The sequence below is a fragment of the Toxoplasma gondii genome, chromosome II (assembly GCF_000006565.2).
Source record: "Toxoplasma gondii ME49 chromosome II, whole genome shotgun sequence".
NCBI classification, from domain to species: Eukaryota; Apicomplexa; class Conoidasida; order Eucoccidiorida; family Sarcocystidae; genus Toxoplasma; species Toxoplasma gondii.
In genome coordinates, this window is record NC_031469.1 from 1,746,095 (window position 1) to 1,773,150 (window position 27,056).

The following is a 27,056-nucleotide window of genomic DNA, read 5'->3' on the forward strand; positions in this document are numbered from 1 at the left end:
GATAGCCAATTCAAAGGAGGCGCAAGTCTGCATCGTTCGCTCTTGCGAAGAGGGCAGCCCACATTGGGAAGAACGACGCTATTGTCTTTCAGATAGACTAACGGCAGATTTGTCGTCAAACACCTCACAAAACAGGCATTTCGTGCTTTTCACACTCTATTATCCAGCATGCATGCATGTCTCGAACCTGAGAACTTCTACGGCATGCCAGCGGACCAAGCGCCCCGCATCATTGCTGTCCCTGTTCCACATCAAAAACAAGACTATTTCTTTTGTAATAATCTCTGCATGCGCCTACGGATGTTAACCTGATGCAGAAGCGCTAACCACACGTCACATAAAAAGCGCAAAAAGAGACGCATGCATACCTACACGTGCGTTTGTCAATTTATCATTGAAAGCACTGCACAGATCCTACAACCGAAAGCCACTACTACGCCACCGCTACCTTTCTCGGTGCGACCGTTGGTAAGGATTCCCCAGCAAGTGAACCCCAAATGAGCGAGCGTATGGCGGATGCAAAGCGATGATGGTGAAAACGACTGCGTCCAGGGGGAAGCATTTGACGGTAAACTATCGTTCATGACTACGTCTTGCGCAAAAACCAGGGAGGAGTGACCCGACATGGAAGTGCTTCTTAACGGAGAGTCAATTGTCGTGCACGTGATGGTGCATGAAAAGCAGGTCGGCAGAGTCTTCCCTTCAGCGGAAGAGAAATGCATCAGTACCACTCAGCACTTTCGGGTACTAAAAACTCCTCTGAATACAAGAGAAAGCAGGGAACACCTGCGGAGAATGTTCCATGGATGACGTTTCCCCCCTCATATCCTAGCCGGTTGACCCGTTCCTTCTGTGCCCCGTTGATCTGACTCTTTTAACGGCTACACTATGCTGGCTGTCTTCCTCTCACTAAGATCTTGAACGTTTGTGTTTACCTGATCGAAGTCCTGCTGTGAAAGCATTGTTCCGAAAGCGATAGGTGTACCTGTGAGTCTTCCCGGCTGCGCCTTGAATTTTGTCCGTGTGCTCTAAATATAAATTCAATGTATACTCTTGGGTTCTTGATTGCTATAACTGTTGTACTCCAAATAATCACGGGAACCACTCGAGCATATACATTTCCGTCACTGTCCCTCTGCCCCCCTGCCCGGCTTGCAGCAGTCTTTCCCCGTATGTAATGAACTGCGATTAGCATTCTGTAGATTTTAAAGGAGCCTCCTGCCGCCGCACTCGTGAGTGCGTTCTCACGGGAGTGGCTTGCCTTACACTTGAGAGGAAACTCAAATAGCTGGCAGCAAACGGAGTGCCTTGGCATTTCGTTCAGCCTTCCTGATGTGCCGTAAAACAATGTCACGGTGGAAGACTATGGATACAGGCGCACGGGAAGGTACATCGAGTCTTACAAACTGTCGTAAATACACGGGCTCAGGCCTTCATGTGCAATGCGAGGGATGCGCCATGCTGTGTTCGCTGGTATGATGATTGGCTTCTCCGCCTCACGAGACATGTGGGCACGTCCAGAGCAGTTGCTTAATCGGAGTGAAAGTCCTGTTTCCACAGTAGACAAAAGACTGTCCAAGTTGGCCATCCACTGAATCCGGCTCTTGCAGCCTGAGACGCCGCAAAGTTTTGCTGTGCCTAGCATTCCGGTTGCCGCACTTGCTTTTCCAGGGTGACGGCAGTGTTTTTTCTCTTCTTATGTTACTGAATATTCAGCACAGGAGCTGAGGGGTTCACTGGTGATGCCGCACGAAATAACCTAATAGGTCACGTGCATGTCTTCGAACTCTTTCTATGAGCACCAGTAAACCGCGTAGCGTGCCGCCGCTCCCAGGGAACCCAGCGACAGCTCTGCAGACGGTTGAACAGCATCTGAGCTGGAAAATCCGTTCCCATTTCTTCAATCGTGCTGCTCGCGTGCACTGGAATTCCTCCGTAGATTGCCTGCAGCATTTTTCTTTTCCCCATGTTGCTCAGGACTACTTCCCGCAGCTGCGCATCCCCGTTTTTCAACGTCCAGTGCCCGCCTTCTTCCTCTCGCGTTCCGATTTCCTGGCTGTTTCGATGCAACTAGCGACCCATCCCGAAGACGGGCAGGTGGTTGGTTCGTGTCGAGAGGGAGACGCGGTTCAAAGGCACATCTGCGTGCCGAAAATCCGCCACCTTTTCTACCTGGTTATTTTTCGTTTTTCCTCCCCGACGACGGATTTATTCGGTGCACCACAGGAAGGAAGCCTTCTACTCGAAGAAGTCAATTGACACCCGCTGCCGGGCTTGGGAAGGCGGGGGAGGGGGGCGGCTTGCGCTGCAGTCTGAATCGAGAACTCTCCCCTCGTCAGCGAAGGGGACAGGTAGTCTGTGGTTCTCTCCGCATAAAGTCGTCACCACTTGCTCGTTTTTCCCGGGTCATATCCGGAGAAAAGTTCTGAGAAGTTCTCGGGAAGGCATGAAAGCTGTGCAGATGCGTACGCAGCAGCTTTATCGCTAGTTGCGACACGCCTCTCGGCTTCCGTGTCGGTGAATGCGGGGTTTCCTCTCTCTTCAGAACGAGGCCATCAGGATCACATGTTAATTCCGTCTTTTTTCATATATGTCGTTTCCTCATTCTTGTTTTCAGATCGTTTGCCTTCCGTGTCACTAGAGTTTTCAAACAGCTCTTGGCCGCGGTATCGACGGCGCGGCTTCCGTGCAGCCGGACATCGCGGCCTGTCGATTTCCCTGTTCACCCCATATTCCTGACTTCCCTGCACTATGTAATTTCCCCCTGTCGCTTCCAAGTGGATTTCACTGCGATTTCTGTCGTCCGCTCTCCAGAGTTCTGGGGATTCAGGGGCTCTGCCGTTGCATACAAGTTGGCCTGTGTCTTATCAAGAGGGACGCTGGCGAAACCCACATCCCGATTCGTTTAAAACGAGTTTGGCAGATCTTCTAGACGTTCCTTGATTTAACAACTTAGACGGGTCGTCTGGTGGTTATTTGATTTTATGAGTTAGACCGGCATTCTAGCGCTTCTTTTTGTTTGCTCACACCGTCTTTCTGAATGGTTGCAGGGGCCCCGGATCACTCACATTTTCTTGTGTCTAAGGTGCTCGTTTTTCTACCTTTCTAAAGGTTCTGTCAGCCCTGCGCCTTCAGCCTCGCGAATTCCGCTCCACTGTCGAACCATCAAAATCAGTGGAAGGCCATATGCTGACAATACGAAGGCGATCGATCGTTCTTCTCTGATCTCCCATTAGCTTTTTTCTCTTTTTCCACCATGACGGACGCAAAAGGCTCACATAAGAAAGCTGCTCCTGGACGTAATGCCGCGGTCTTGTCTCTCTCGGCTAAGTCTGCCAGGCTGCGGGGCTCCTCTGTCTCCTCCAGCCATTCAGAGAAGGGAGAGCAGGAAGCAGCAAACCACGGTGTGGATCGACAAGATGTAGAGGACGAAGTCGAAATCTCAACGTCTGCATCGGCATTGGAAGAGAGCGACGGGGTAGATAGACACTCATCTCCCTCTCGGTCTAATGCCGGAACACTGAGACTGCCTTCTAGAGATGCCAGGGATCGACTCTTCAGCGCATTCCTCGAGGAAGACGAAGAGGAAGATGCTGAGGTTATTATTGAACGCAATGGACGCATTCGAGGTGAGTTCAAACTAAACAGCTGGAATGGAAGAGGGAGCGGCATCCTCAGTTCCGTGGCGAGCATATGCCAACAAGATACCACCCAGGGATTTCATGGTTGTTTCTTCCCTCGAAAAATCAACAGTGAAAATGTTCAACTTGCCGCAGCGAAATTTGTCCCAAAGAGACTTCAGGAGCAGCGTGTAGGGTAGGTCCTCACGCATCTCGCTGATTCACCAAAGACGAGGGATTCGAGGTTCTCCCGAAAAGCGGTGGCGCGGGGAACAGGGAGGTAGACTACTGATCAAACAGAAATGAAAGAAAGTAAATACGCTTTCAAGTGCTTGGGAACGGCACTTGCAAGGACGGAAAAAACTTGGGATCCACGTGCAACAAATTTAGTTTTTTTTCTTAGAGATACAGTGCTGCTACATTGATAAGCGTGTCGGTGTACGAGTACAACTTACTTTGCTCATATGTAAGTATGTATATAACAACCCCATTATCTGCCTGTACGCTCTGGAGGTACCCATGTACAGCTTTCACTCACTGGTTTACATTAGAGGTCATAAAAGACTCCAATTAAGCACAGTGCGTCAGTCGTATTTGCATGAGTTCACATCTGCGCCTCCATGTTTAACTTACGATTTCTCTGTTGACGCAAGACATGTGTGAAACACTGCGGAGGCACCGATGTGTCGCTCCTCCAGAGGATAACATGCGTTTTACATTCGTCAAGAGTGTTTCTCGAGACTAAAGTCCAACAGCAAGGTGTATTGTACTCGATTCGTTACTAAACCACGTATCGCACTGGAGGTGCATCGGTTTTGCAAGGATGTAAATATTTCCTAGACTATTTGGAGTCAAAAGGCGACCTTTTAGTTGGTTGCTTCAGATTGACAGCGTGATTCGTCGTTCTTTCGACCGCTTACCCCTTCGTGGCTGAATGAAGGCAGAGGGCCCGTTTAGGATAAGCCTGCGATTTTTCGGATTGAACTTCCGGTTCTGTGAAGGCTGTCGATCCACCTTCAAATCTCGGTCATTCCACGGCAGAAAGATGTCAAGAGGCAGCTGGATCCGCGTTTTTTGTTTGATGTCCTGAGTCATCAAAACATTGCCCTTGCGAGTTGTGGGTCGTGTGTTCACCCAGTGCATCCTCGTGGTCACCGCGACAGCTGGGACTACACACGACACCGCAGTCGCTACCCACTGCCCTCTTACTTGGTTCCTGACGAGGAGCAGTTTCGCGACGAACGGGAAGGCCTAGCCGAGCTGGAGCTTCTGAGGGAGATACGGCGTGAGAGGCTCGACAGAGATATCCACAGACACAGAACAGAGGCCGAGAATCTGATCGAGGACGCAGTCCACCGCATTCTTCTTGAAGAAGAGGCGAGACATCCTCTCCATTTGCACCGCAGTAACAGGCCATTCGCCGGTAAGCCTAGAGGGTCGCGGGGACGAAACACTCGAAGTAGCGTCGGCACGTGTTCTGGGGATAGCTTTAGTTTCAAGTGAGTTAAGGCAATGCATGCGCAGTTCAAAGGGTTCGAGTGTCGCTCAACGAAAGAAGGGAAGACTTTCGGTCAGCACTGCTTCCATGTGTGCATGTCAGGTCTGCAACTGACGGAAGAAACAGAGGGCGACGCCTACGCAAGCGCGGCAGGATCTTCCGTCATGTCCTCGCCTGTCGGGTACGTCGCAGAAACAGGCAAAGATTTGTTTGCTGGCAAAAGCATGCTGCAGTCCGTACTGCTTACATTTTCGTGTGGAGGCTCGGAGCAGGCAACATATCGGCGAGCTTTTCCAACACGTAAAAACAATGCCGCTTTAACAGTCCTTGCGGCAAGCATCATTCAAGACAGGCATCATGTGTGGGTATGCGTGTAGTTGTTGCATGTATCGGAGGGTGGGAGCTTGGTCGCTATGTGGCTCGTCCACCGGGGGGAACCTCGAGAGGAAAAAAGAACTTTTGCGAGACTCTTAGTCTGATGGGATAGGTGTTTCTTCTTGTGCAAATCTCTCCAGGATGGTGATCGGCTTCATTCTGGGATTCGTGGGCATCCTGCTGATCTCGTCTCTCCTCTGCGTCATCCGCGCTGTCTACGTCAAAAAGCAGGTAAAGATGGAATACCACTGTTTGCCCGTAAGCTTCAATGCGCATGTACGAAGTAGTCCGCAACACGATTCTGGTGGTCGCTGTTGAAAGGACAGAAAGTTACAGAGGCGACTGATATCAATGTGACAGGATCCCTCGACTCATTCTAAGGATATGTTGTTTCACCAGACGGCTTTGGCCGTGTGTCGTTCAGCGTGGCACGTTCCTGTTCGAGTCGCTTTTGAATGGAATCATGGCAGCTGTGAATGTCAGCCCCCAACTGAACCTACGCTTGTACATATATGTGATAACTACTCTCAAGCTTTATTTCTTCGTCTACCCCTTTCGTCCGATCAATGTGGATAGTACGGTCCCGCTAAGACGTGTGTCTTCGTGGAAAACGGTTTCTGTTCAAGAAGACATCTGTAGAGATACATGTGTGTACGTACAAATTATCTGTGCAGCCACGTGAAAGTCTGAAATCTAAGAGATTTGCATTTAGTATTCGATGGTGGATGTGCGCGTGTTTGTTACAAAGGTTCTTTTTGTCGGCTGGGTGTGCTTTGTTGGTTCTCAGAAAGAAGCCATGAAGAAGCTTCTTCGAGAAAAACTCGGCCCAGAGGCGGGATTCGACACCGACGATTCCCCCGCTGGAGCTGAGTCTAGTGATACGCTGGCGGCAGAACCCGTCCCAGGCGCCGAGGACGGCTGGGTCGATGTTCGGGTGGATCAGCAGTCTGCTCCTGCGGAAGAGGCAATGGTGAGGCTTAGGCACACGCGATGAGACAGCTAGAATGATACATTTAAATTACAACTTCTCTCGCACAGACCAAACATGGCTTGGCATTCTCTGCATGGATCAATCATAGAGACCTGCTACCAAGAAATGGATTCCAAATGGTTGTGATTGAGGTGTAGAGAGATTTAATGTAGCAAAACTTGTTGTTCTTGTTTTCGTTCATGGGCAGGCCGCCACACGCATCTGCAGTAACGACGTGGCGGAGTTTCGTGTGCCACACGCTATCCATCTCGAGAGCAACACATATTTCCATCGTTTTTTGGCTGCGGTATCAATGTGTATCTCTGCGGCTGTCTGCACTTGGGGATCTATTTGTACATGCTTTTCGACGTAGCGTCTGAAGCGAGTCTTTGTTCACTCTCTCCGCCGATATCGGCTGTGCCTCATATCTGCAGATGGACGTCGCCCGCATAGACACGCTGCAGCGGTCGGCCACAAAGGTGGTGGAAGAAGCCCCGGAGCGCGCGCCAGAAGAGCAGCAGCCAGCCAAGAAGACAATCAAGAAAAAGAAGAGTTTCACGAAGGAAGAACGCGCGACGGAGCCCACAGTGACGGAGACGCAAGAGGATAAGCCTAAAAAAAACAAGAAGAAGAAAGATGATTTTAAGAGGGCATTTTCTGCTAAGCATCGCGGGTGAAGTGCCGGTCAGGGTAGGAGAGGATCGCTTCGTGAGCACAAATAGTACCTCGATCTTCAAGCGGACGGCAAGCAGTGTTGTGCTGTCTTTGAGGTGGTTCTGAAATGGACACCGAAGTCAGTTTTCTTGTGCGCAGACACGTCGAACAGGGCTCTTCATCTACATTTTCATGTATATATGTATTTTCATGTTTACATGTAGACGTAGATACCTGTGTCTGCATGCATGTATTCACACGTACACGTACTGGCATCCGTTGTACGTGTGTAACAATAATGCGTCAGGCCGTCCTGCAGCTGCGCGTTCAGAGTCCCTGGGATTAATTTTCGTAGTTTGTCGGTGTTTAATTCAAGAAGGGTTTCCCACTCGCCTCGGTCGCGCTGTCCCATAGGCTCGTGGACAATCCTTCATTCAACAACCGTGCAGTGTCTCTTGGTTGTTATTTTTATGTTGCTAGCGGCTCCTCGCACTCCGTGGGTGGCTTCCGTGCTGCACAGCGGACTCGTACGCCTGTGCCTCAGATCATGGAAATTTGTGCGTAAGATTCCGTCACTGAAAATGAAATTCAAGGCGATCATGTGCGCGTTGTCTTCCGCAATTCCACAGCAGACGTGTTCTGTTCTGGACCACTTGCTGCTGTCAAATGCCAAAGCGAAGGGCGTGTCAGGGTTGCTTTTTCTCGTCCTTGTCCCCAGTATTTATGCTCCATAACAGGACAAGCATAAAGAGGAACTGGTATCAGACCTGCGTGTAGTGTCGTGTACTAGATACAAGCCAACGTGGCCGTCGGTTGAAGGCAACCAATGTCAGGCGATACGTTTGTTGCCGATATCATGCGGCAATGCCTATCGAGTCTCTTCTCACTCCCACGACGGATTGGGCATCTACAGGGTCGATTGGTATTGCACAGTTCAGCTGACAATTCCAAAGTAGCGAGACATAGTTAACCAAATGGAGAGCTTTCATTGAACTGGCAGCTGAGTAGTGGATGTGGCACAGCCCGTCGGGATCCCTTTCAGTCCGGTCTGTCCACGGGTGTACAACTGTAACCAATGCATGTACGATACTAGTACATTCGGAGACAGCACTTGTTTACTGTGTATGCTGAGACAGGACTTTTGAAACTGCAGCCCATTGCCCTAATTAGTTCATGCCCTTTTGCTGAGCGAGGTTTCGTTGAGCATGCGTGTCCGAATTGATACATTCACCGGCGCGAAGATTTTATCTGCTTCAGTGCATCGGCATAAGCTCGCGATGCGCCGAGGCACCCTGATACAGAAGTGTCTAAGTACAAATGTCGGTAGTCAGTGCCTGTCGTAAAACGTACCAGGGCAGAAGTGGAAGGTTGTTCGTCGTTTTTCGTATAATGCGTAGCTAGTCTAATTGAGGCCTTCTGTCCGTAGCTGCTGATTTCAGTTCTTTGTGCACGTCGAGACGAGCAAAAGCAAGCCGATTCTGTTTTTTCCAGGCGAAAAATACCGCATTATTCCCTTTCGAAGTACATGGGAGCTAGCATCAATTTCTCTACTGTTTTTATTGACGGCTGCTACGACAAGTTCATGTGGTGAAATGTAGGGACAACAGGTCATTTATGTCTCTGAATCCAAGTCATGAGGGGAACGTTTTTGGGAGGGGGGGGGGGGTGATTGATCCACTAATTACGGGAGCAACCCAAGACGACACACGCTCGTGCGTGCTCGAGGTCCGTCGATCAGCAGGTCGTTTTCTCCCGGTCAAAAAGCGCAACCCTTTCTTTTGCTTCACCAATGTTCTATATTTGTTTTCTTTTCAGTAGTTTCATTTGCCACCAAGGCCGCTCATCAGAAAAGGTTCAGGTTTTCGTATTTTGAACAGTCATCGATACAGTGTGTTAACTCAGGGTTTCTGACCAGCATCGCGCTTCCCTCTCATTTCCTCGTTTTTCACATAACCCAGAAAGGTGCAGTTTTTTCAAACATTTTTAGGTAGTCATAAAGAAAGCGGTAACAAAGTCCAAGGTATTACTGTATGGGCGTTACACATTCTGCGTGTTCCACAGCAAACTACCATTCAGCGGTTCGCTCGCTTCTACTACACACTGACAGAACTGCGTTCGTGGTCATTGTTCGAGTGTGGTACTTTTCTCGTTTTTGTTTGCTAAGAAATGGAGATCTTTTCGTATCCAAGGAAGTATGTCCTGATGTTGGCGGTCGCCGTAGCTGTGGTGGCGACACTTGCGACTGCACAGGACACAGAACACGGTTTCACGCCGGATGTTCTGAGGGCAAAAAGTCGCCAAGAGAACAGTGTGGTTCAGGAGAAGAAGCAGACCGTTTCGCAACCCACTGAACATGAAAAAAAGACAGCATCGGCTCCAGGAGATGAGAAACAGGGCGCGAGTGTCGACTCAAACACATCAGAAGATATCGACCTCCAGCCGAAACAGGAAATGGTCAGTTGAATGTTGTGAGCCGTTTTCACCACCGTTGTCTGCCTTTGCTAGCAAAATTTTCCGGCCGTGAACAAAGTTATTTTGTAACCTACTCGCGCGTCATACTGCCTGTCCAGTTATCTGTGCTTCATGCTGATGTAGCTAGATATGCCTCGCGTGTATCGTCTGCAAGCATACACACACAGTTAGCTGATGCTAACGTACATACTACGTAGCAAGACGTAGAGACTTCGTCTCTTTCCTAACACCGTATGTGTACCGTTGTCTCTCTCTCCATGTAGTGGCGTACGAAACGAACTCCCGTCGAGACTGCCGAATTCGTCGAGTCTGGTACATGGGTGTTGAAGAAAAATTTCGAAAACAAATTTCGGTTCGCTCACGCTGTTTTGCAGGTCTCTTTCACCTTCAACCTGCCTATTAGTTCTCTCGAGGGGGCAGCAGCAGGCGACTTTTTCTTTGGAGACATGCTCTCCTCCTTCGGTTCCCTGTTCTCCAGACTTTTCTCTGTAGATGATTGGGACGACGAAGAGATCGACAGCAGCAGGAACTCTGTCTCTCCTGCTTCAGCTGGAGTTCCAACAGCTGGCTCTTACGGTTTAGCACCGACTTCGCCGGCAAGCAGTGTGGTCTCGACATCCGGTGGATCTCTCTCTTCTTTTGCAAGAGTATTTGGTGACGCCGAGTCTCACGCGTTTGGCCCTACTGGCCACGAGGAGGGAGAAAGCGTCTACCAAGGGGACGAGGCATTCCTTCCGTTCCTGACTTCGGCGTACCTTCTTCCTGGTGTGCAAAGTCTTCTGAGCAGTATGATGATGGTTCCATTTTCTGATGCATTCTCCGTCAGCTTCGAAAACGGAGTACCCAAAGCAGCCGGAGCAAATGGAGCAGGGGGGAAAGAGGATGGAGCCAGTTTCGGCATCATAAATCTCTTTTCGAACCTGATGCAAGCTTCCCCGGAAAGCCTGGTCGGACCAGAGATTTTGTCACACATAACAGACGAGAACTGTCTATTTGAAGTCGACCTTCACTCGCTCCCAGAAACAGCTTCGATCACAGTAGGGGTAGAGGGCGACGCAGTTTTCGTCGAATATTCCAACACCTTTTCGGAAACTAGTGACGTGGCCGCGGCTGACGATACAGACGAATCCGATTTCGAGGAACCTACGGCTGACCTCTCCGGCAAAACTGACAAAAGTGACAGCAAAGGTGAGGGGAAAGGCCCAGAGGAAAGTATTACCGCAGAAGCATTGTCAGAGGCGACCGGGGCGCAGCAAAGTGAACCTCTAGGCAAAGCGGACAAGAAGGCTTCCCGGCAAAACTTGAGAGGCACAGTGGGTGCAGCAGCCAATGTTTACTCGTACGAACGATTCGTAATTGACCCTGTATGCGATTACGAGAGTGCCGATGCAAGAGCAGCGAGGGTCGAAGATGACCTACTTATGATCAAATTCCCTCTCAAAAAGGCACACAAACAGCAGACAAGAGACCGCCAAGACAATGAGAGGAAAAACCCAAAACAAAGCGATGAGAAAAAGGCAGCGGACCGTTTGAGCAGCAACACTGAGAACGTGTCTGATCCTCAGATTCTCAGCCACGAGGCAGAAAAGAAGACGGAAGACACTAACAAAGAAACGACGTCGCAGAAAAAGGAAGAACACAAAGTTGACGCCGAGGCGGAGCAAGTCCTCCAGAGCAACCGACACAACAGCGCACCGAAGCGGCTCGTGGAGGTCTCGAGGCTTCAGTCAAGCCACCCGCGACGAAGAATCTTGCCATTGGTGGCGGCACAAGAATTTTAGAAATGAGTCTAAATTCAAATTGTAGGACTGGCGAAGAAGGACCCTAGCTAAAGGTCGACCTGTCGTTCGTACCCTGTCAACAGCCGCACTTGAGCTTCTCACGGGAAAAACTCGGTGTCTGATAACGAGGTTGTAGATTAAAACAAGAATCCGCTGGTGGTGTGGCACACCGAAATGTTTCGGATACTACTTGACAAACAGTATTGATGCATATGCTAATGCATGTGATTATCTGTGTGCATGTATTTACGGGGTGGTGTGTGTATATGTACATACACGCATATATGCACATACACACAACTATTTACGTCGATACCTCAATATGGATTTCTGCGTATACATACATATATTTATACATGAACGAGTGTGTTTATCGCTTAGAAACGGAACTGCCAATGGAACGGGAAACTAATGAAAAGATGTGCTGCATTTGAATCGTGTGCTTTCAATGTGCGCGTCTCTTCTGGTATTTTGAAACGTCATTGAGGAAGACTATCAGGTGAATGAACAAAAAGTCGCTGTTTTTCATCGGCATGAACACCAAATGAAGGTCTTATTATCACTTAGAAGGTAGCTGATGCTTGTTTTGTAGACCTTGTTGGGTTCAGCTGAGGAAGTTTGATTATGGACGAGGGACTCGCACGGAGACAGTTCACATGTGGACGTTGCACGAAGTCGCCGGTACAAATCTGTGTTTCTTTGATGTTCCTGCAACAGCTCAGCCGTGTTGCCACATTCGGAAGTCGCGAGAACGCCGCAGCACGAGAAATGACACGGCGTTCTCAACAACCAAAGACAGCTGACATCTGCTATGTTCCATTACACAGACTCACTCCCCGCCAGAATTGACAGTCAAACCTAAGGAGGAAACTTCTTCCTCTCTTACTTCTTTGAATAATGTGTTTAGTGAAATTACAATGCAGATATTATGTTCAAAAGCGTGACAAAAAAGTACTTGCCCCAGAGAATCTATGTAGAAATTATTCTGAACACTTCAACATGGTTTTGCTTAAATCGACACATTGTCACTTGGGGCTTTTGCCATGTCTGTCGACGTTAGGGTTGAGGCTGCTAACTGAGAGCTTGAGGAGTACACCTCAGCTTCCGTACTACGCGTCTACACTTCACCTCTATACGTGTCGACAAACATCTTGTGTCCGACTTACAACAGTTTTCACTCTATTATCGGCAATAGTCTAACACATGTAGACTGTAGCACCATGTTGGGGTTTAGGCTGTGTCGGGAATCGCGTGGGGCGGGCGGGGGGGGGGGGGGGGGAAGAACAAACAAGCTTTGCGTTTTGAGACTCTGTGACTCGCATCAACATTAATCATCGAACCGACCCCAGCAGCGGGCTACACACTCAGGAAAGTCCTAGGCGTGGAGCGGAAAATTTGATTTTTCGGCAGAAAACAAGCAGACACAAGTCAAATTACATGCTGTCCAGCCCCGTCCACAAGGGAGTTCCTGACCCTGCCTAGCCAAGACGTTTGCTACTCCGCAATCAAGCCTAACCAAGAAGGACTCTCTTTCTTTCCTGGTGAATGTCGTCAGTTTTGAAAAATACTGTCGCCCACTCATTCTGAATACTAAATAAAACCACCAGTCTCTCGACAGGACACTGTATTTCGTTCCCACCACTGTGACTCTTCCTTTTGTTTTCATCTTTCCCTTCGTTGACCTGCCTACAGCTGAGTTCACTCGGACTGCATGCACGCATATTCTCGTCACTGTTCACATTCAACTCAAGCCATGGTGTGAGCGTAAGGAGCTCTGTAGCCTCGTCCAGCTGCTTTTCTGAGAGGACGAGCAATTGCTCTGATCTGGGGCTTGTTGGAACTGGAGACTCAGTGCATGCAGTCGGCGAATCGCGCGCCACAGAGTTGGCATCCTCCACTCCAGATATGCAGTCCACTTCAGGAGACAGAGAAAGAAGAACAGAACTGTAGATCGACTCCGCTGCCAGCAACCGAATCTTCGGAAACCTGAAGACAGGCAAGACACAGTCGGTTCACAAATGCATGTTGTGCGCCTTACTCATGACGTCTCTTCGCGTCGAGTGGCTTCCGTGCTTCTCGAATTCTGGCATGTGAAACGTTTCAAAAACAAACAAAAAGAAGCCGTCCAAAAGACGCCACTGTGAACAAGCAGCCGCCTTCCACTAGCAAATACCTCCTGGACGTTCGACTTTTTCTCTGGTTCGAATGCACAGAAACCAGTGTCCCTCTCATCCAACACACTAGCCCATAGGGACTTCTTAGCCGGTATACAGGTACACATTGACACATATATAGGTTCAGAAATCTCTACAGGAAGTCTCACGCATAAACGCATACGAATACACATATATATACATATATCGTTACGTGGCACACACACACACATTCAGACGCATTCGCACACCTACGTGCATGCATATATATATATATATATATATATATATATATATATATATATCTTTACGTGATATACACAAAAATCTACTGGTATTCTCACACACGCGCGCGTACACACATAAATACGTATGTACATATATATATTGACGTGTTTCATACTGACCAATCGCATTCTTACCGATGAAGCAGAAATGCCAAAGCATGACACAGAGCGACTCTCTTCTCCTTTAGAAGAGATAGATCTTCTCTATTCCCTTCTGCGACACTGTCCTGACTCGTTCTCGCCCCCGCCAGAGCGACGAATGCCTCGCACCGACTCTTCACGAGTTGAAAAGATCGTAGCCAGACACCTTTCGCGAGTGGACCTTCTGTTAAAATCTTTAAGAGGTTCGATACTGTCACCGCATATATTGGACAGAAGGGCAGAACACGCACAAAATCAAATAACTCGATAAAACGCATCTTTGTGACCGCTGCACACAGACGAAGCTTCGTGCCGCGAGCTTGCAGGATGAAGCATCGAAACAGCTGACTGCTCAGAGGTTACGCGAAAAATGAAAATCCAGAGAAATCCGGGACAAAGTACCAACACGTTCCTCGCTTTCTGACATTCCGTCGGATGAGAAAATCCCAATCAGACCCTCTGGCTTGAAAAATACTGTTGAACGAACAGTAGCACATTCCATCGTGACAACGATGCATTGATGAACAAAAGGAGAAATAGAGACGATATTTGTGTCAATTTTCTTGGTGATCGTCTCCAGAGGGTACCTGCATGCGTACTTGAGAAAAATGCTTGCAGACTCGCTTCAGTATCTCGTTTCGACACGACAGCAAGTGACCTCTCTCATCATAGGGGGATACGCGTATCTGCCTATACCACGTTCACCTTAAAAAAGAAAAAAGAAAGATTCAAAAACGTGAACCAGTATACTAACGTCAGCGTACTACATATATATACATATGTAGCTATATGTATATATATATATATACATATGACTGGAAAGGAAGTTACGAATCTTACCATCACCCGGGGTGACAGTGTCATTGCTTAGAACGATAGTAATGGCGCGTAGTGCAGCGAGGGTGAGTTTGCCGAGATAATCTGTCCCAGTTCCTGATTTTAATTCCGTGACGCAATGGTCAAGAACAGCGACGAGAGCGTGCGTGACGGTGGTATTCGCGGTCTCTGCATGTCCGATGTGTTCCTCTCCGGCGCCTTGAGACTGCGATAGAACCTGTTGGTAGAACGCGGACAGGTCGCCGACGAAAGCTCCTGCCCTTTGTCCCTCTGCACTCTCCTCTTTCTCCTCAACTATCGTCGCACGTTCTCTCGGAGCCGAGAGCCGACGCAACTCGACGAGAAAAGAGAGAAATGTCTCAGCTGTTTTGTCCGCTGTGCTGCCCATGGCTGCGCCGAGGCCTAGACAGACTCCCTCGGCGGCTCTGCGCCGGTAGGGCGAGAGCAGGAGAAGGGGAAGGAGACGAGGGTAGGTGATTTCTGGATTTGTGAAGAGTGGCAAACGCAGCAAAACGCCTGCTTTTCGGGTCTTGTGCAGAGTGGCACACCCGCCATCGATCACAGAGAGTTCCAGGAGGAAGTCAAAGCTCCCACCGGTTGTCAAGAACGAATCCTGCGAGTCCTCGCCTGCGTCCTCCTCTACGGCGCATGCGGTTCGGTGAAACGACACGTTGCTCGCGCCAGCAAGCGGACTTGTTGCATTTGCTTGCGTTCCTCCCGTCTCACTGCCAACACGAGAGGATGGATGAGCTGATCCGATCTCGGTCGGGAGATCTGAGAGCTTCAAACGCTGGAAAGGCAGCTCGGGCTTCGTTGCTTCGAAGGCGCGTTTCTGCTGAAGAGCCACAGGAAGCAGGCACTGTTGCAGGAGAGGAAGGAAGGGAGGATACTGCGACGGCTTCAGGGCAAGCGTGAGAAAGCACGCCGCTGGTTTCTCGCTGTCTTCACTTCCAAAATCTTCAATCGGCTGGATGTCGGCTGGACCCAGCTCATAGGAATAGTCGTGAAAAACGCGCCCCCAAATCCACTCCATCTGAAGGACACAGTGGAGATACCAGGAGCAGAAGAAAGCCAGACACGTGCAGAGATAGAGCGAAAAAACAGAAATGCGTTACTACGGGACGTTTACCTTGAACGCGAAACTTCTCGACACTGCAGGGAGCTTCTGCATAACTCGAAAGGGCGTAAATGTCACAAGTCACATTAGAGGTCCATACGCAACACTGAGAATGAATGCCGTAAGATCGAGACTGAGGCATGCTACCTCGGATTCGCTTCGTGGGCGGCGAATCGGCATCTGGCATCCCTACGATTCAAGGCAATCTTTGGTTCAAGTATATGAAAAACAACAGGAAAAATTCAAATTCCCTTGGAGTTGATGGTGTGTGTAGACTGTGTTCATGTTTCACCCCTCATGTGCCTATGTCTGTGGTCAGAAAGAAAGCCGTAAATCGGAGAGAAGAAAGCTGAATGCGGCACACTGCAGGAGTGCGTCTTGGGCACGTACAAAGGCCGGGACCTTTCAGCTTTCCAGACTCCCTCTCGCACCACACAAAAACTCGAGTTCTTCTACAGGCATCATCACGCGCGATGTGTACACCATCAAGAATGTAGGGTGGCACCCGCGCTTCGCTGAGGCGAAATAAAGTCATTTTCTGTTCTACGAAAACAAAGAAACCACTTCACCTTCTTGGGCAACTGGAATAGTCATTCTGAGAGAGGTTTTTGTTTACCAGAACCTTTTCTCAGTGCGTACTCGAAAGGGAGAGACTCGGATCCGCGAGCGCGACACTTGTCGCTGTTCAGTGCGGGAAACCAGTGGCGCTGTCATGTGGTAGAGCAGAAAGGCCGCTCTGCTTCGCGTTCGGTCTAGATTTTCCATGGCCATTCGGATTAGCAAACTGAGCAGTCTGAGTGTGTCTTCTCGAGTCAGCGTCCCGCATCCTTCTTTTCCTCCTATCCCCGCTCGGTGGTTGTCACTGTCAACCGCGCTACTCGCCATCTCTCTCTCCGCCCCAGATCTGGCTGGAGCGACACCGTTCGAGTGCGTGGTCGCGGAATTCAGGTCGAGACGCGAAAGCCCTGTTCCCACACTTTCCTTTGTCTGCGGACATGCGTTTTCCAAAAGGAAACACGCAATTTCCCCTGCAACCTCTCTCACCCACGACCCCACGTCGCCGCGCTGATCAGCTTGGAAGTCTGCGGAGCACCTCTCGAGTGTCTCTACGATGTCTGGCCAGAACAAAGACGAAGGTGAACTGTGCTGAGCGTCTACCTCGCTCTCCGGCTTCCTCTCACTCTCTTCTACATCCCTTGACAACGCCAGACAAGACGCTCCCGCGCCTCTCGCCTCCAACCGTGTCCCCTCAACGATCTTCCCCGACTTCTCTCGATCCTGGGAACAGCCATCGCTCCTGCGAGTCTCCGACGAGGAAGGCAGAAGAACTGCGAGCGCAGAGCCAAGAGCAATCAGCGCGTTGCGCCGCGTCTGTGCATCGCACAGCACCGCCTGCCCACAGGGTGCCATAGACGTCGCCTCTCTGCAGAGGAGCGAGAACAATTCTGGAAGGTTTTTGCCTTGACCGTTTGCGTCCTCTGAAGAAGTTGCCACCGACCCGTTCGCAGACTGCGTTTGATCTTTCGAACCTTTCAAAGAGCATTCAGGTTCTGTCGAGGCCGGTACAGTCAACGCTTTCCGGGAGTCGAGACAGGCGAGGTAAACGGCGGGAGGGAGGGTGGCCAACGCGAGCACGTAGCCTCTGCGAGCAGCGACATGCTCGTCTCGATTCCTTAAATGTGAGACGAGGGTCGGGAGCAGAAACTCGTGAATCTCTTCCGTCGGCATGCGGAGCAGAAGCAGCGCGCGAAGGGCCTCCGCCGCTGCGAGCTGTACAGACTCACTAAAATGGCGCAAGCCGTCCAGCAGCGTGGTGAGGTACCGGCGAGCTGTCGCCAGCTTGAAGGTGATCAGGGGCGCCGCGGCTGAGGGATCAACAGGAAACTCGAAAGAGGCGAGTGTCAGGTGGGATATTCGAAACAAACGCATGTGGAAATGCATTTAGGGCTTTACCTTGGGAATGCCGCAAGATGCCGAACACGCTCTGCAAAAACCTGTACACAACTGCAGCTTTTATGGATGGGACTGGCAGAGAAGCCTCGTAGAAGTGACTGTTGATTTCCGGCGTGGACGGCGCTTCAGAAACGCTTGCACGTCCACGTTTCCGGTGTATGTACACAGAGGAGGTGGCACTTTCCTTTCAACTCACCGAGGCCTTGAATGAGTTTGCAGACAGCCACCCGAATGAGGTCGCCTCCCTTCCCGCGGTACTGTCTCTGTTTCTCAACCTTCAACACGAGTTGCCGGATTTCCGTTTGCGTCTTCTCGGGAATGCCTTCCCAGTCTTCAGAGACTCCGCAGCGAACGACGCTGTCGGCGCTTCCTCCCGTCGAGTGCACGCCGTTGCGGTTCCTGACTCCGCCGCAAAGCGCCTCTGTTAACGCCGTGATACCGAGAAGAGCCCCGTGACGCGTTCCGAAATCCTCGTCGGGCGCCGCCGCCTTAGCCAGCACGGTGGAAAGAACTTCCTGGAAAAACAAAAGTCCAGACTTCAAATTCCACGCCGGCTTACTTCACATACACACACATGCAAACATATACAAACATATATATATATATATATTTATGGGGATATAATCATGCAGTGCAGGTTTCTCAGTGTGTCCGGAACCCGAGCGAGACACAAATCAATTACAGAAGGGGATTGAGTTTGGCAGACTTCGGGAGTCTGTGTGAGAAGAGACGTGGAGTGCGTGACCGCGTAAGCTCTCAAAATGCCCATAAGCAAGGTGAGGAAGCAAGAAGCTCTCGATTCCTGCTCAGCCCATCCAAAGGTGGTGACACCGCTTGAGGAAAGGGTGTCTCCTCTCAGAATGACGAACGAGAGGTTGCTGCGTATTCTGTGAGTCGACGAAAGCGCGGAAACTAACAAGTTCCGATTCTCCTGTAGTGGTGGACAACTATTCAATCGTAGACTCCAGTGTCTTATCGACACACTCCACCCGAGTCGAGGTAACATCACTTGCTGTGGGTTTTGCATGTTCCTGTTTCGGACTAGCAGAGAGTGGCTACAGATGAAGGTGTTGCGCGAATGTTCACCCATAACTTCCGTTCCTGCCATTCCACTGTTTCTTTCCTCGACGAACCTCTGCGGCAAGCTTCGGGTACTGCACGGCGATCCGCTTCAGAGATGCGGCGCCGAGGACACGAAGCTCTTCTTCTGCGTGTGGCGAGAGAAGGAGAGTCGACAACGCATGCAGGAGTAGCAGAGCGTAGTCTTGACTGAGACTTGCGACTCGAGGCGCCACGCGGAGATACGAGGAGCGACGCGTTGCAAGAGCGAAGAAATCCGCAATCGTGACAATTGTCAGGCCGCATGGTATTCCTCCCTGACGACCTTCGAGTTCCTGAAAGGCTGCAGCTGCTGCGCGTCTGGATCACGATGCGGAGGGAAGTTGCGCACATGCACACATGCAAAAAGAGAAACTCAGCGTGCCAGTCAAAAGTTCTGAGGAAACCGATGCCACAGAGAGACAGTGCAGTTGGACGTCGGAGCCAGGTTTAGCTTAGAACGCTGGTCACGAAACTCGAAACGAGCGAAATTGGGATGAGAGAGGGGGCGAAGCACTGCGCCTTTATACTTCCAGAGTGTAAAGAAGAAGACTCGCCCAACGTAGTGGCATCGACATCCTACAGCTTTTTCGTTATTCCGCATCGATTACTTCTTAGCGTAATCGATGCATTACCGCAGCCTTTTCTAGGGAGCAGGTGCTAGCAGTTGAGGGGTCATGCAAACCATTCTTCACTACCCTATTTGGCACCTTGGAGGAAACTACGTATCTCGCGTAACATTAAAACGATTGTTTGTAAAAGCAGGGTTCGTACAGTGCGAAGAAAAATAGTGGATTGCACAGGAACAGACGCACCTGCAGTTCACTTCTCGGTCGAACAGCGCAACGAGAAGAAGTGCATGAGACAGAGACTCGACTTGTGCTTTCAGTGCTTCTGTGCGGTAGTAAGAACGCGCAAGACTCCAGGCAGCGTAGCACGCAGCGTCTCTGAGAGCTGCCCCGGCAGCCGCTCCAATCGTGTCTCCTGCGCCGCAACTAGCTGAGGCTTCCACAGCTACCGCTAGTCGCAGACACGAGCAGCAGGCAGCCAGTCGCGGAAGGAAAACGAGGCCTCGTCTGAGCAGTTCCGCGAGTGCCAAACAACTGCCGTGCCAGAGCCGCTTGGAAGAGAGAGAAGATGAGAGCGGGACGGAGGTCAGGGAATCGAGGACTGTCACAACAACCTGGAAAGGCGGAAGCCACACAGAGGGGTGAGCGAAAAAGCAGATGGGCGACAAGATGAGCATTTCAACTCAAAGATGCATCTATCCTTCTGGGGATCTGGGAACCTGGCAATGCATGCATGTGTGGACGCAGCGATAGACAAATCAAGACGCAGTCACCGCGACATGCACGCAGATCAATATACCCTCGGACAGGTACGCAAGTTTTGTCGTAGCTACACGGGTCAGAAGCATCATGATTTCGAGCAGAAACGGAAGTATCCTGTACCACAATTGTTGAGGTTTTTCCGAACCGCCACACGCCCGAGTCCGCAGAGCCCAAAGCACTGGTGACCGAAGCTCGAAAAACGGATCCCCCCCCAGGATCCATGCCCTCCCGCGCGACCGCCGCAGAAGTCGGCAACTACGGTTAAACAAGCCCACCGCGAAAACAAGGCAACCTTACACCCATTTAGTCACTCTGACGCAAAAATACATAAAAGGCACGCCGATCTGTCCATGTATATATATATATATATATACACTTATACCAATAGGTAGATGGATAGATTGATAGAGATGCAGACATGGGCACTGGTGGAGGTCTGACTCCATCTACATGGTTTATATCCTTAGATTGAGGTGTACATGGTTGTGTTTGTATTCACATCGTGACAGACCCGAACCGCCTTTGTGTTAGCTCCATACCTGGTCAGCGAATTCCTTTGGCAGCTGCATGACGACTCTGGCAATGGACTTTGATGCAGTCCATCTGACGGCGCTGTCCCGATCAGAGAGCCTCTCGAGAAGGAGGCCAATGACCTCTTCCACTTCTTCGGGAACGTCCTCGTCGGGTTCTTCTCCTCCCTCCAGACGCGGGCCCAGAGCGTCAGCTTTTCCCCTTTTTTGCTCTGCCTGAGAGTCTCCTCGCTCCGCCTCTTCTCTCACCTCTTCTCCGCTCTCCTCTCCGGCAGTCTCTTTGGTTGCTTCCGCCTCTTTTGGGCCTTTCGATTGGGTGTGCTTCTGCTGCAGCAGCGCCGTGAGACATCGGGCGTGCGGGGTGTACCTCCACAGGAGAGACCGGTTGTCGACAGGCGGCAGCAGCAGCATGCACAGACGCGCTGCACAGCTGCACCTCAGTTTGCGGAAGAGGGCAGAGAGAGAGGACAGCGAGCTCCACATCTGTCGTTCATCTTTTTCGGGCCTGCATGCGCCGAGCTCAGGCTGTCCGTCAGAGGCTGAAGCCGCGAGGCCGAGAAGAGCTAGGAGTCGCGGGAGTTCCGGGAGGACAGCTCGCCTGTCAATGATCTTCAGGATCTCGTTTAGCGCACGGAGTGCTGGGATACAAAGAGACAGTTTTGTGCGCAGATGACGAGGAAACGGGACGGGTCCACTCGTCCTGACAGCGACCGAAAACGACTTCTCACATGAGAATTTGATCAGGACCATCAAACTGGGGAGTATCATCTCTCCTGGGCTAGACGTCGGCGACTGCCTCACGCCAGGCAAATGCCTTGAACTCGTGCAGCCAGAAACAACTGAGGAAGATACTTCTGGACACCCCCAGCCAAACCCTTCGACTGCCTTGCCAACACATGTGAGGATTGCTTTGTGTACTCGTGGGGGATTTTCCACATGCAGAGGGCCATGTGTCTACCGTGCGTTTTTGTGAGCGCAGCGAAGAGTACTCGCATGCAAGAGGGCACATCAAACGCAAAGGATTTGAGAATAAGGATATTGGACAACGCGGCGTGGAGTCGAAGAGATCTAACCCAGTCTTGTTCAGAACTGAGGAGGCACAAAAGACGCGAAAAAGTTCCAGCATGCATGATCGGGGATACAACACTAAAGTACTGGAGGCAAACCAATGTATAGACAAACAGAAATGAACGTGTGGTTCTATCTGGGAAGCGAAACCTCCGCAGAAAGCCGCTGCGAGAGACACGAGACGGCAGCGATCGCCACAGTCATATCGGTGTCGCGCACGTTTCGTTGGAAGCATTTCGCACAGACTACATTTAGGAGGAAAACTTACAAAGAGAAGATCCTTTGTATTACTTGTATACACAAGCTGGTGTTCCAAGTATACACTGGATGCCTCGGCACTTGATGTTCCTCACCGTTTGCTCGCTGAAAGAGAGGCACGGGAGAAGCATCCCCGCCAGGGCCCGTTGAGACGGGACTGGACAGTTGTGCAAAGGAGGACTGTCCTTCACCTTGATCTCCCCTGTCATTTGGACGACCAGAGGAACCAGAAGCAGACGAACAGCAAGAGGAAGTCCACGACGAAGAGGGAACGTCGTACGTTGAAAGCTGCTTCTCTAAAAAGAGAGACTGCTGGCAGAAGTTGATGAAGTGTGGAAGGAGTTCCGGAGTCTTTAGAGAGACATCGGGCCGACTGAAAAAGCGGGCAAGTGCAAAGGCAGCTGCGTCGCTGGCTTTCGTGTTTGTTGTCCGAAGATACGCCTCAGCGAGAAGAACGATTCTTAATCCCAGCGTCCTCGGTTGAGTCTTTTCGACCTCGGCGGCGCCTCCAAAACTCGTCCTCTCCTGGGCTGATTGGAGCGAACTGTCGAGACTGTCTAACCCGAAAGGCGCGAGAACAAGAAGCGAGAGCCAGACCAGGAGAGAGTAGTGAGTGCTCCACAGTGGGAGTTGCTTCGCAAGAGCTGAGAGAGCGCGTAATGCACTGCAACACGGTTCCCTCGTTACTCTTCCTCCAGTCTGTGTCCGTGTGGCGAAAGAGAGCTTGCATGTGTCACTCCACTCTGCCTCGTCGTTCGCGTCTCCAGTGCAAAGGTCCGCAGGCCAAACATGTTCCTCACCAGGTCCGCGAGTGGCGCAGCGGGGCGACAGGGGTCGTTCTGTCTCGGTTGTCGATGCCAAAGAAGAAGAGGACGGAGCATACAGAAGCTCAGCCTCGAAGAGAATCTCGCACAGGTCCACGACCGACTCCAGAAGGTCCGGTCTCTGCGGAAGCAAGAGCTGGACGGACTTGTACCCCCTGACTTTGCAGAGGGCGTACACGAGGTGGAGGATAAGCCTCAGAGACAGCGACGCGGCCAGTCGCCTCACTTGCTCGTCTTCGTCCTCGCAGTTCGTCTTCGTGGCCAATTTCAGGCCGCCGCCGGAACGCCTGCCCAGACCAGCCGGCGCCGGTTCCCCCGGGGAACGGGTTCTGTGGACTGTCGACGTCAATTCGTCTGCGGGGCAGAACGGCGAAATAAGGTGCAGGTATTTTTGAACAACCTGGACCAGAGGATCGACGATTTGAGGAATGTGACGATCCAGCAAGGTGGGCCGGTTTTGGTACCGGTCCAAAACCCTGACACAACTCGTGACCAGCTCAACGGCATGTTCTACTCGGCACACGGACACCCGGTGTACATACACCTCGTTGGACGCGGGCTCTGTAGGTCGGGCATATCCTTCGCACAGTGACTCACACAGCTCTTTGAGCTGTGCGAGATCCTTGAAAAAGGAATCTGCCTCACGGAAATAATCGACGTTGCCACAGACGCTGTCACTCGCCAAAGATGCATCAGAGTACTTAGGGTCATCAGATTGATCGAATTCGCTTAGAAGCGCGGGCGCCGAGGGGGCTTGCTGTCGCAGACCGTCAGTCTTTCCACGGGCAGCACCTCCGGTCGCTGCGGGCACATCCTGCCATTGTGACACAGGAATCGCGTCCATTGCTCCACCCTTAGTGGACAATGCATACCCTACACTGTGGATATTAACGTAAGGCCGAGCACTGAAGTCGTTGAAATTTCGGGAGGGCACGCGGATTAGGTCTTACAGCTCTACATAGGACACACACGGGACATCCGCAATAACAGAGGGCGTCTTTCTGGAGACAGTTGCGGGCATTGAACCAGGCAAATATCGAAACAATATGGCCTCGTGCACGCTAAACGCACCACCAAGCAGCGAACGGCTGAGTAAAGTGTGCTTAAACAGACAAATGCCAATAGATCGGCTTGGCAAGCCGTACCGGTAGGGTGTACCTCTTACGCAGGATCACACCGAGAGAGCAGGCGAAGATAGGGGAACGCAGAAAAGAAACTTTCACTGGATGCTCAGCAAAAAGGTGACCACCAACAGTGTTTAGCATCCACAAATCTAACGGCGAAGACTACTTGCTGAAGCCGCCCTAAGACGACGAGCAACAGGCGATAGTGGATTCAACGAACGACAGCCTGTCGGGCTTTTGAAAGAGGTGCTTGTCACGTAAGTTAAAAAAGATACACATCCGTTAGGTAAAACGGAGCAAAAATTGGAAAGCGCCTTCTCTCCGATGCATGGAAACCACCATTGGTTGACTGCGTGAATCCCATGTAATGCAGCGCATGCAAGCGCATGATGTGTCTCTGAAAAGAGGATGTGCCACGGACAGATCCGAGTTGAGACAAACTTTTCTTGGGAAAATGGGGTAGAGTGAGAAACCCGTGGAGCAAATGTGAAATGGACGTTTGGCGAATGCCTGGCTGCCGATGTCTGTCTTCTGGCACAGCTCGTTGTATCTGCATGCGACCCTCCACGAGAAGACACCAGGGTCGCTTCGGGAGACAGCAAAATTCACTGTTGCGTTGACAATTTCGTAAGGCAGTTCTTCCCGAAAAAGGAGACAGCTAGGGATGCTTGAATTCGAGTGCGGTTGTCAAGATACTGCATCAGCCGTGGGATACCTAACCCACTCCAGAAGGAAACTAGATGTGTGGCTTGCCCTCCTGGCCGTTCTCCTACCGTTTCCTGTCCCCTTCTTCCCCGCACGTTGTGATGTACTACACTTGTTCATTGAGGTCTAATTTTTCAGGCAGTAAAACACTATCTGGATAGTTCTGAACTGCGTGCGTTTGCAGGAAGCGTAGAACTGCCGCGCGATACCTCGTTGGTAAAACAGAAAAAAGCGAAACCATGGGTGACATCAGTGATTGGCAGGGCAAGGCTAGTAGGGAGGGGTATGTAAAACAGAGAGTAGCTTCTTTCACGCAACATGACCAGTGCGTCGTATGGTCTTTTGATCCGCAGCGATGTCCAGATCCCATCATTTGGGCAAAGCACGCTAGAAATGGCACTTTTCAATCAACGGCATACACCGCACAAAAGAACAACAAAAGCCAGTATGATGAATGATTAATAACCGCACACTAGCTGATGCCGTTGACAAGGAAAGTCTCCCAGTTACCAGAACGAAGGGTATTGAACTTATCAACGAATTTTTGTGACAGGTTGCACCGCAGACGCTTCAGGAAGCAGTACGTGTCCCGATAGGCGTTGCAATCAATCCAGCTCGCGCAGGTTCGATTTTTCGACATATCCTGAGAAGCATGGAGCATTCTACTTCTTCGGCAGCGTCGCATATACACAGTCATGTGGCAACGTAATGGGTAGCCGTTTCTTCATGTGGTACGTTACCGTTGGCTGACGTTGCTGAGTATACTTCCACGGCGTCCTCAGTGATCCTTCCTGGACTCAAGACTGTCTCTCATCCCGAGATCTCTGTTTCATAAAACAGGTGCAGTCCAAATGACCACTACACAGTTACATCGCTGATCGCATAACGCTGTCGTCCGTAGTATACAGTCATCAAAGATACACAACAAACCGCACAAACAGGGACATCTGTGCTCGTTATGGTCTTAATGACGGCTGCGTACAAATATCAGATTTAATTGGATTATTCTTTGCACAGGCAAGAATTTTATATTCTGCAGTGAATGTCAATTTACTTCTGCATGGAAATGAAACTATCGGCTCACTAATCCATCCTGACTGTGTTCTTAGTTACCGAAAATAGAAGCTGTGAAGATTGGACAACGCACTAGATCTGTACAGCCTGTACAGAAATGTTGGCTTTCCAAAAATACCAAATTTTCCAACATATTTCATACACTTACGCACATCGAAACGGGAATCTTACCTCGCAACTCCCGACCGGTGCGGATCCTTGGATCCCGGCGGTCACGGAAGTCTGGTTGCGAAGGAATACTGAGTGAGAAACAGTTGCCCTGTGAGGCTTGCAGCTCCACAGGAGCAAAATGGAGAGTAACATAATTTATGTGATCTGGGGTATACAGGAAGCGTGATGTTGTAGCGTCATTGACAGCCCTCCACGACATGATATATATCATAGACGCAGTACGTCACAGATGCTGCCAGAAACCTTTGCTGGCTTTCTGTGGTGAGGCTCAGGCAAGAAACCGCCCGCTCATCAGTTTCGCATGATTTCTCTCACACAGTGATAGATGGAACCTCCCTTTTAAAAGCCACACACTACCACGAGATACTCACCCCTTGTCTTCAGCTGCTGGAAATGTCTTCTGTCTCTGTGGCAGAGCTATACTGTGCTTTTATATCTTAATGGCAGCCTTCCCTCCGGTATAGAGCGGTGCGCTGTGAACCGAGGTGAGTGCATGGCTGGGAGTAGCGCCGCTTGGCTTGTCTGGTTGCCCTGAGTAACGAATGAAGTGCACAACCCAATTTTTCGGCTAAGCGTCGATCCCCATCTAGTCTCGCAAACAGTCATGGAAAACACTGCATTTATAATATCAGCCGTCCTTTGAGACCTCACGAATTCTCTACGTGGATCAAGGTGACCGCCGTCATGTCTCACGCCTAAGCATACTACGGAGCTATCTTCTGGATGAAACCTCGTAACACCGTTCGTCCAGAATCACTTTTGTGGGAGCGTATCCAAAAGAACGGTTCCCTCTCGGTATAGATTCCGCGCATATAGCTCAAAAATACAGAATGATTGATAACTTTGCTAACTGCTGCAGGAGGTCCTTTTTCTGCTCTCAAAGTTCCTCCTTTTCTCAGGTTCCAGGCGCTGCTGGCCAGCGTAAAATTCTTCCACCCTTCGCTTCGTGCGTGCTCCCCACCCCTCTTCGGCCGTTCCGTCGCTTTTCCTCTTCCACGACCCTGCTCGCTGCTGG

At 50.7% G+C, this 27,056-nt stretch overlaps 4 protein-coding genes across 4 annotated transcripts; 3 read left to right on the forward strand and 1 right to left on the reverse strand.

Annotated features, from left to right (window-relative positions):
- Positions 1 to 624: 624 nt before the first annotated feature.
- Positions 625 to 2,259, forward strand: TGME49_297395 (hypothetical protein; the record flags this gene model as incomplete). The annotated part of the gene is made up of 2 exons (XM_018782313.1): positions 625 to 684; positions 1,978 to 2,259. 2 exons carry the CDS (start codon positions 625 to 627, stop codon positions 2,257 to 2,259), a joined length of 342 nt encoding a protein of 113 aa, XP_018638357.1.
- A 997-nt stretch (positions 2,260 to 3,256) lies between these two features.
- On the forward strand, positions 3,257 to 7,955 carry TGME49_297400 (hypothetical protein; the record flags this gene model as incomplete). Its single annotated transcript, XM_002371129.2, has 6 exons — positions 3,257 to 3,629; positions 4,759 to 5,043; positions 5,221 to 5,299; positions 5,634 to 5,724; positions 6,281 to 6,463; positions 6,898 to 7,955. The coding sequence occupies 6 exons, from the start codon at positions 3,257 to 3,259 to the stop codon at positions 7,138 to 7,140; spliced, it is 1,254 nt and encodes a 417-aa protein (XP_002371170.1). The 3' UTR covers positions 7,141 to 7,955.
- Positions 7,956 to 9,283: 1,328 nt separating this feature from the next.
- On the forward strand, positions 9,284 to 11,798 carry TGME49_297410 (hypothetical protein; the record flags this gene model as incomplete). The annotated part of the gene is made up of 2 exons (XM_002371130.1): positions 9,284 to 9,571; positions 9,964 to 11,798. 2 exons carry the CDS (start codon positions 9,284 to 9,286, stop codon positions 11,368 to 11,370), a joined length of 1,695 nt encoding a protein of 564 aa, XP_002371171.1. The 3' UTR covers positions 11,371 to 11,798.
- An 885-nt stretch (positions 11,799 to 12,683) lies between these two features.
- Positions 12,684 to 26,898, reverse strand: TGME49_297420 (beta-tubulin cofactor D, putative). Its single transcript, XM_018782314.1, has 10 exons — positions 26,042 to 26,898; positions 22,239 to 25,620; positions 20,827 to 21,455; positions 19,772 to 20,139; positions 18,992 to 19,277; positions 18,055 to 18,373; positions 16,545 to 17,770; positions 14,792 to 15,821; positions 13,946 to 14,162; positions 12,684 to 13,356 (listed from the first exon to the last, which is right to left on the reverse strand). Exons 2-10 carry the CDS (start codon positions 23,809 to 23,811, stop codon positions 12,882 to 12,884), a joined length of 6,123 nt encoding a protein of 2,040 aa, XP_018638358.1. The 5' UTR covers positions 23,812 to 25,620; positions 26,042 to 26,898; the 3' UTR covers positions 12,684 to 12,881.
- Positions 26,899 to 27,056: the final 158 nt, after the last annotated feature.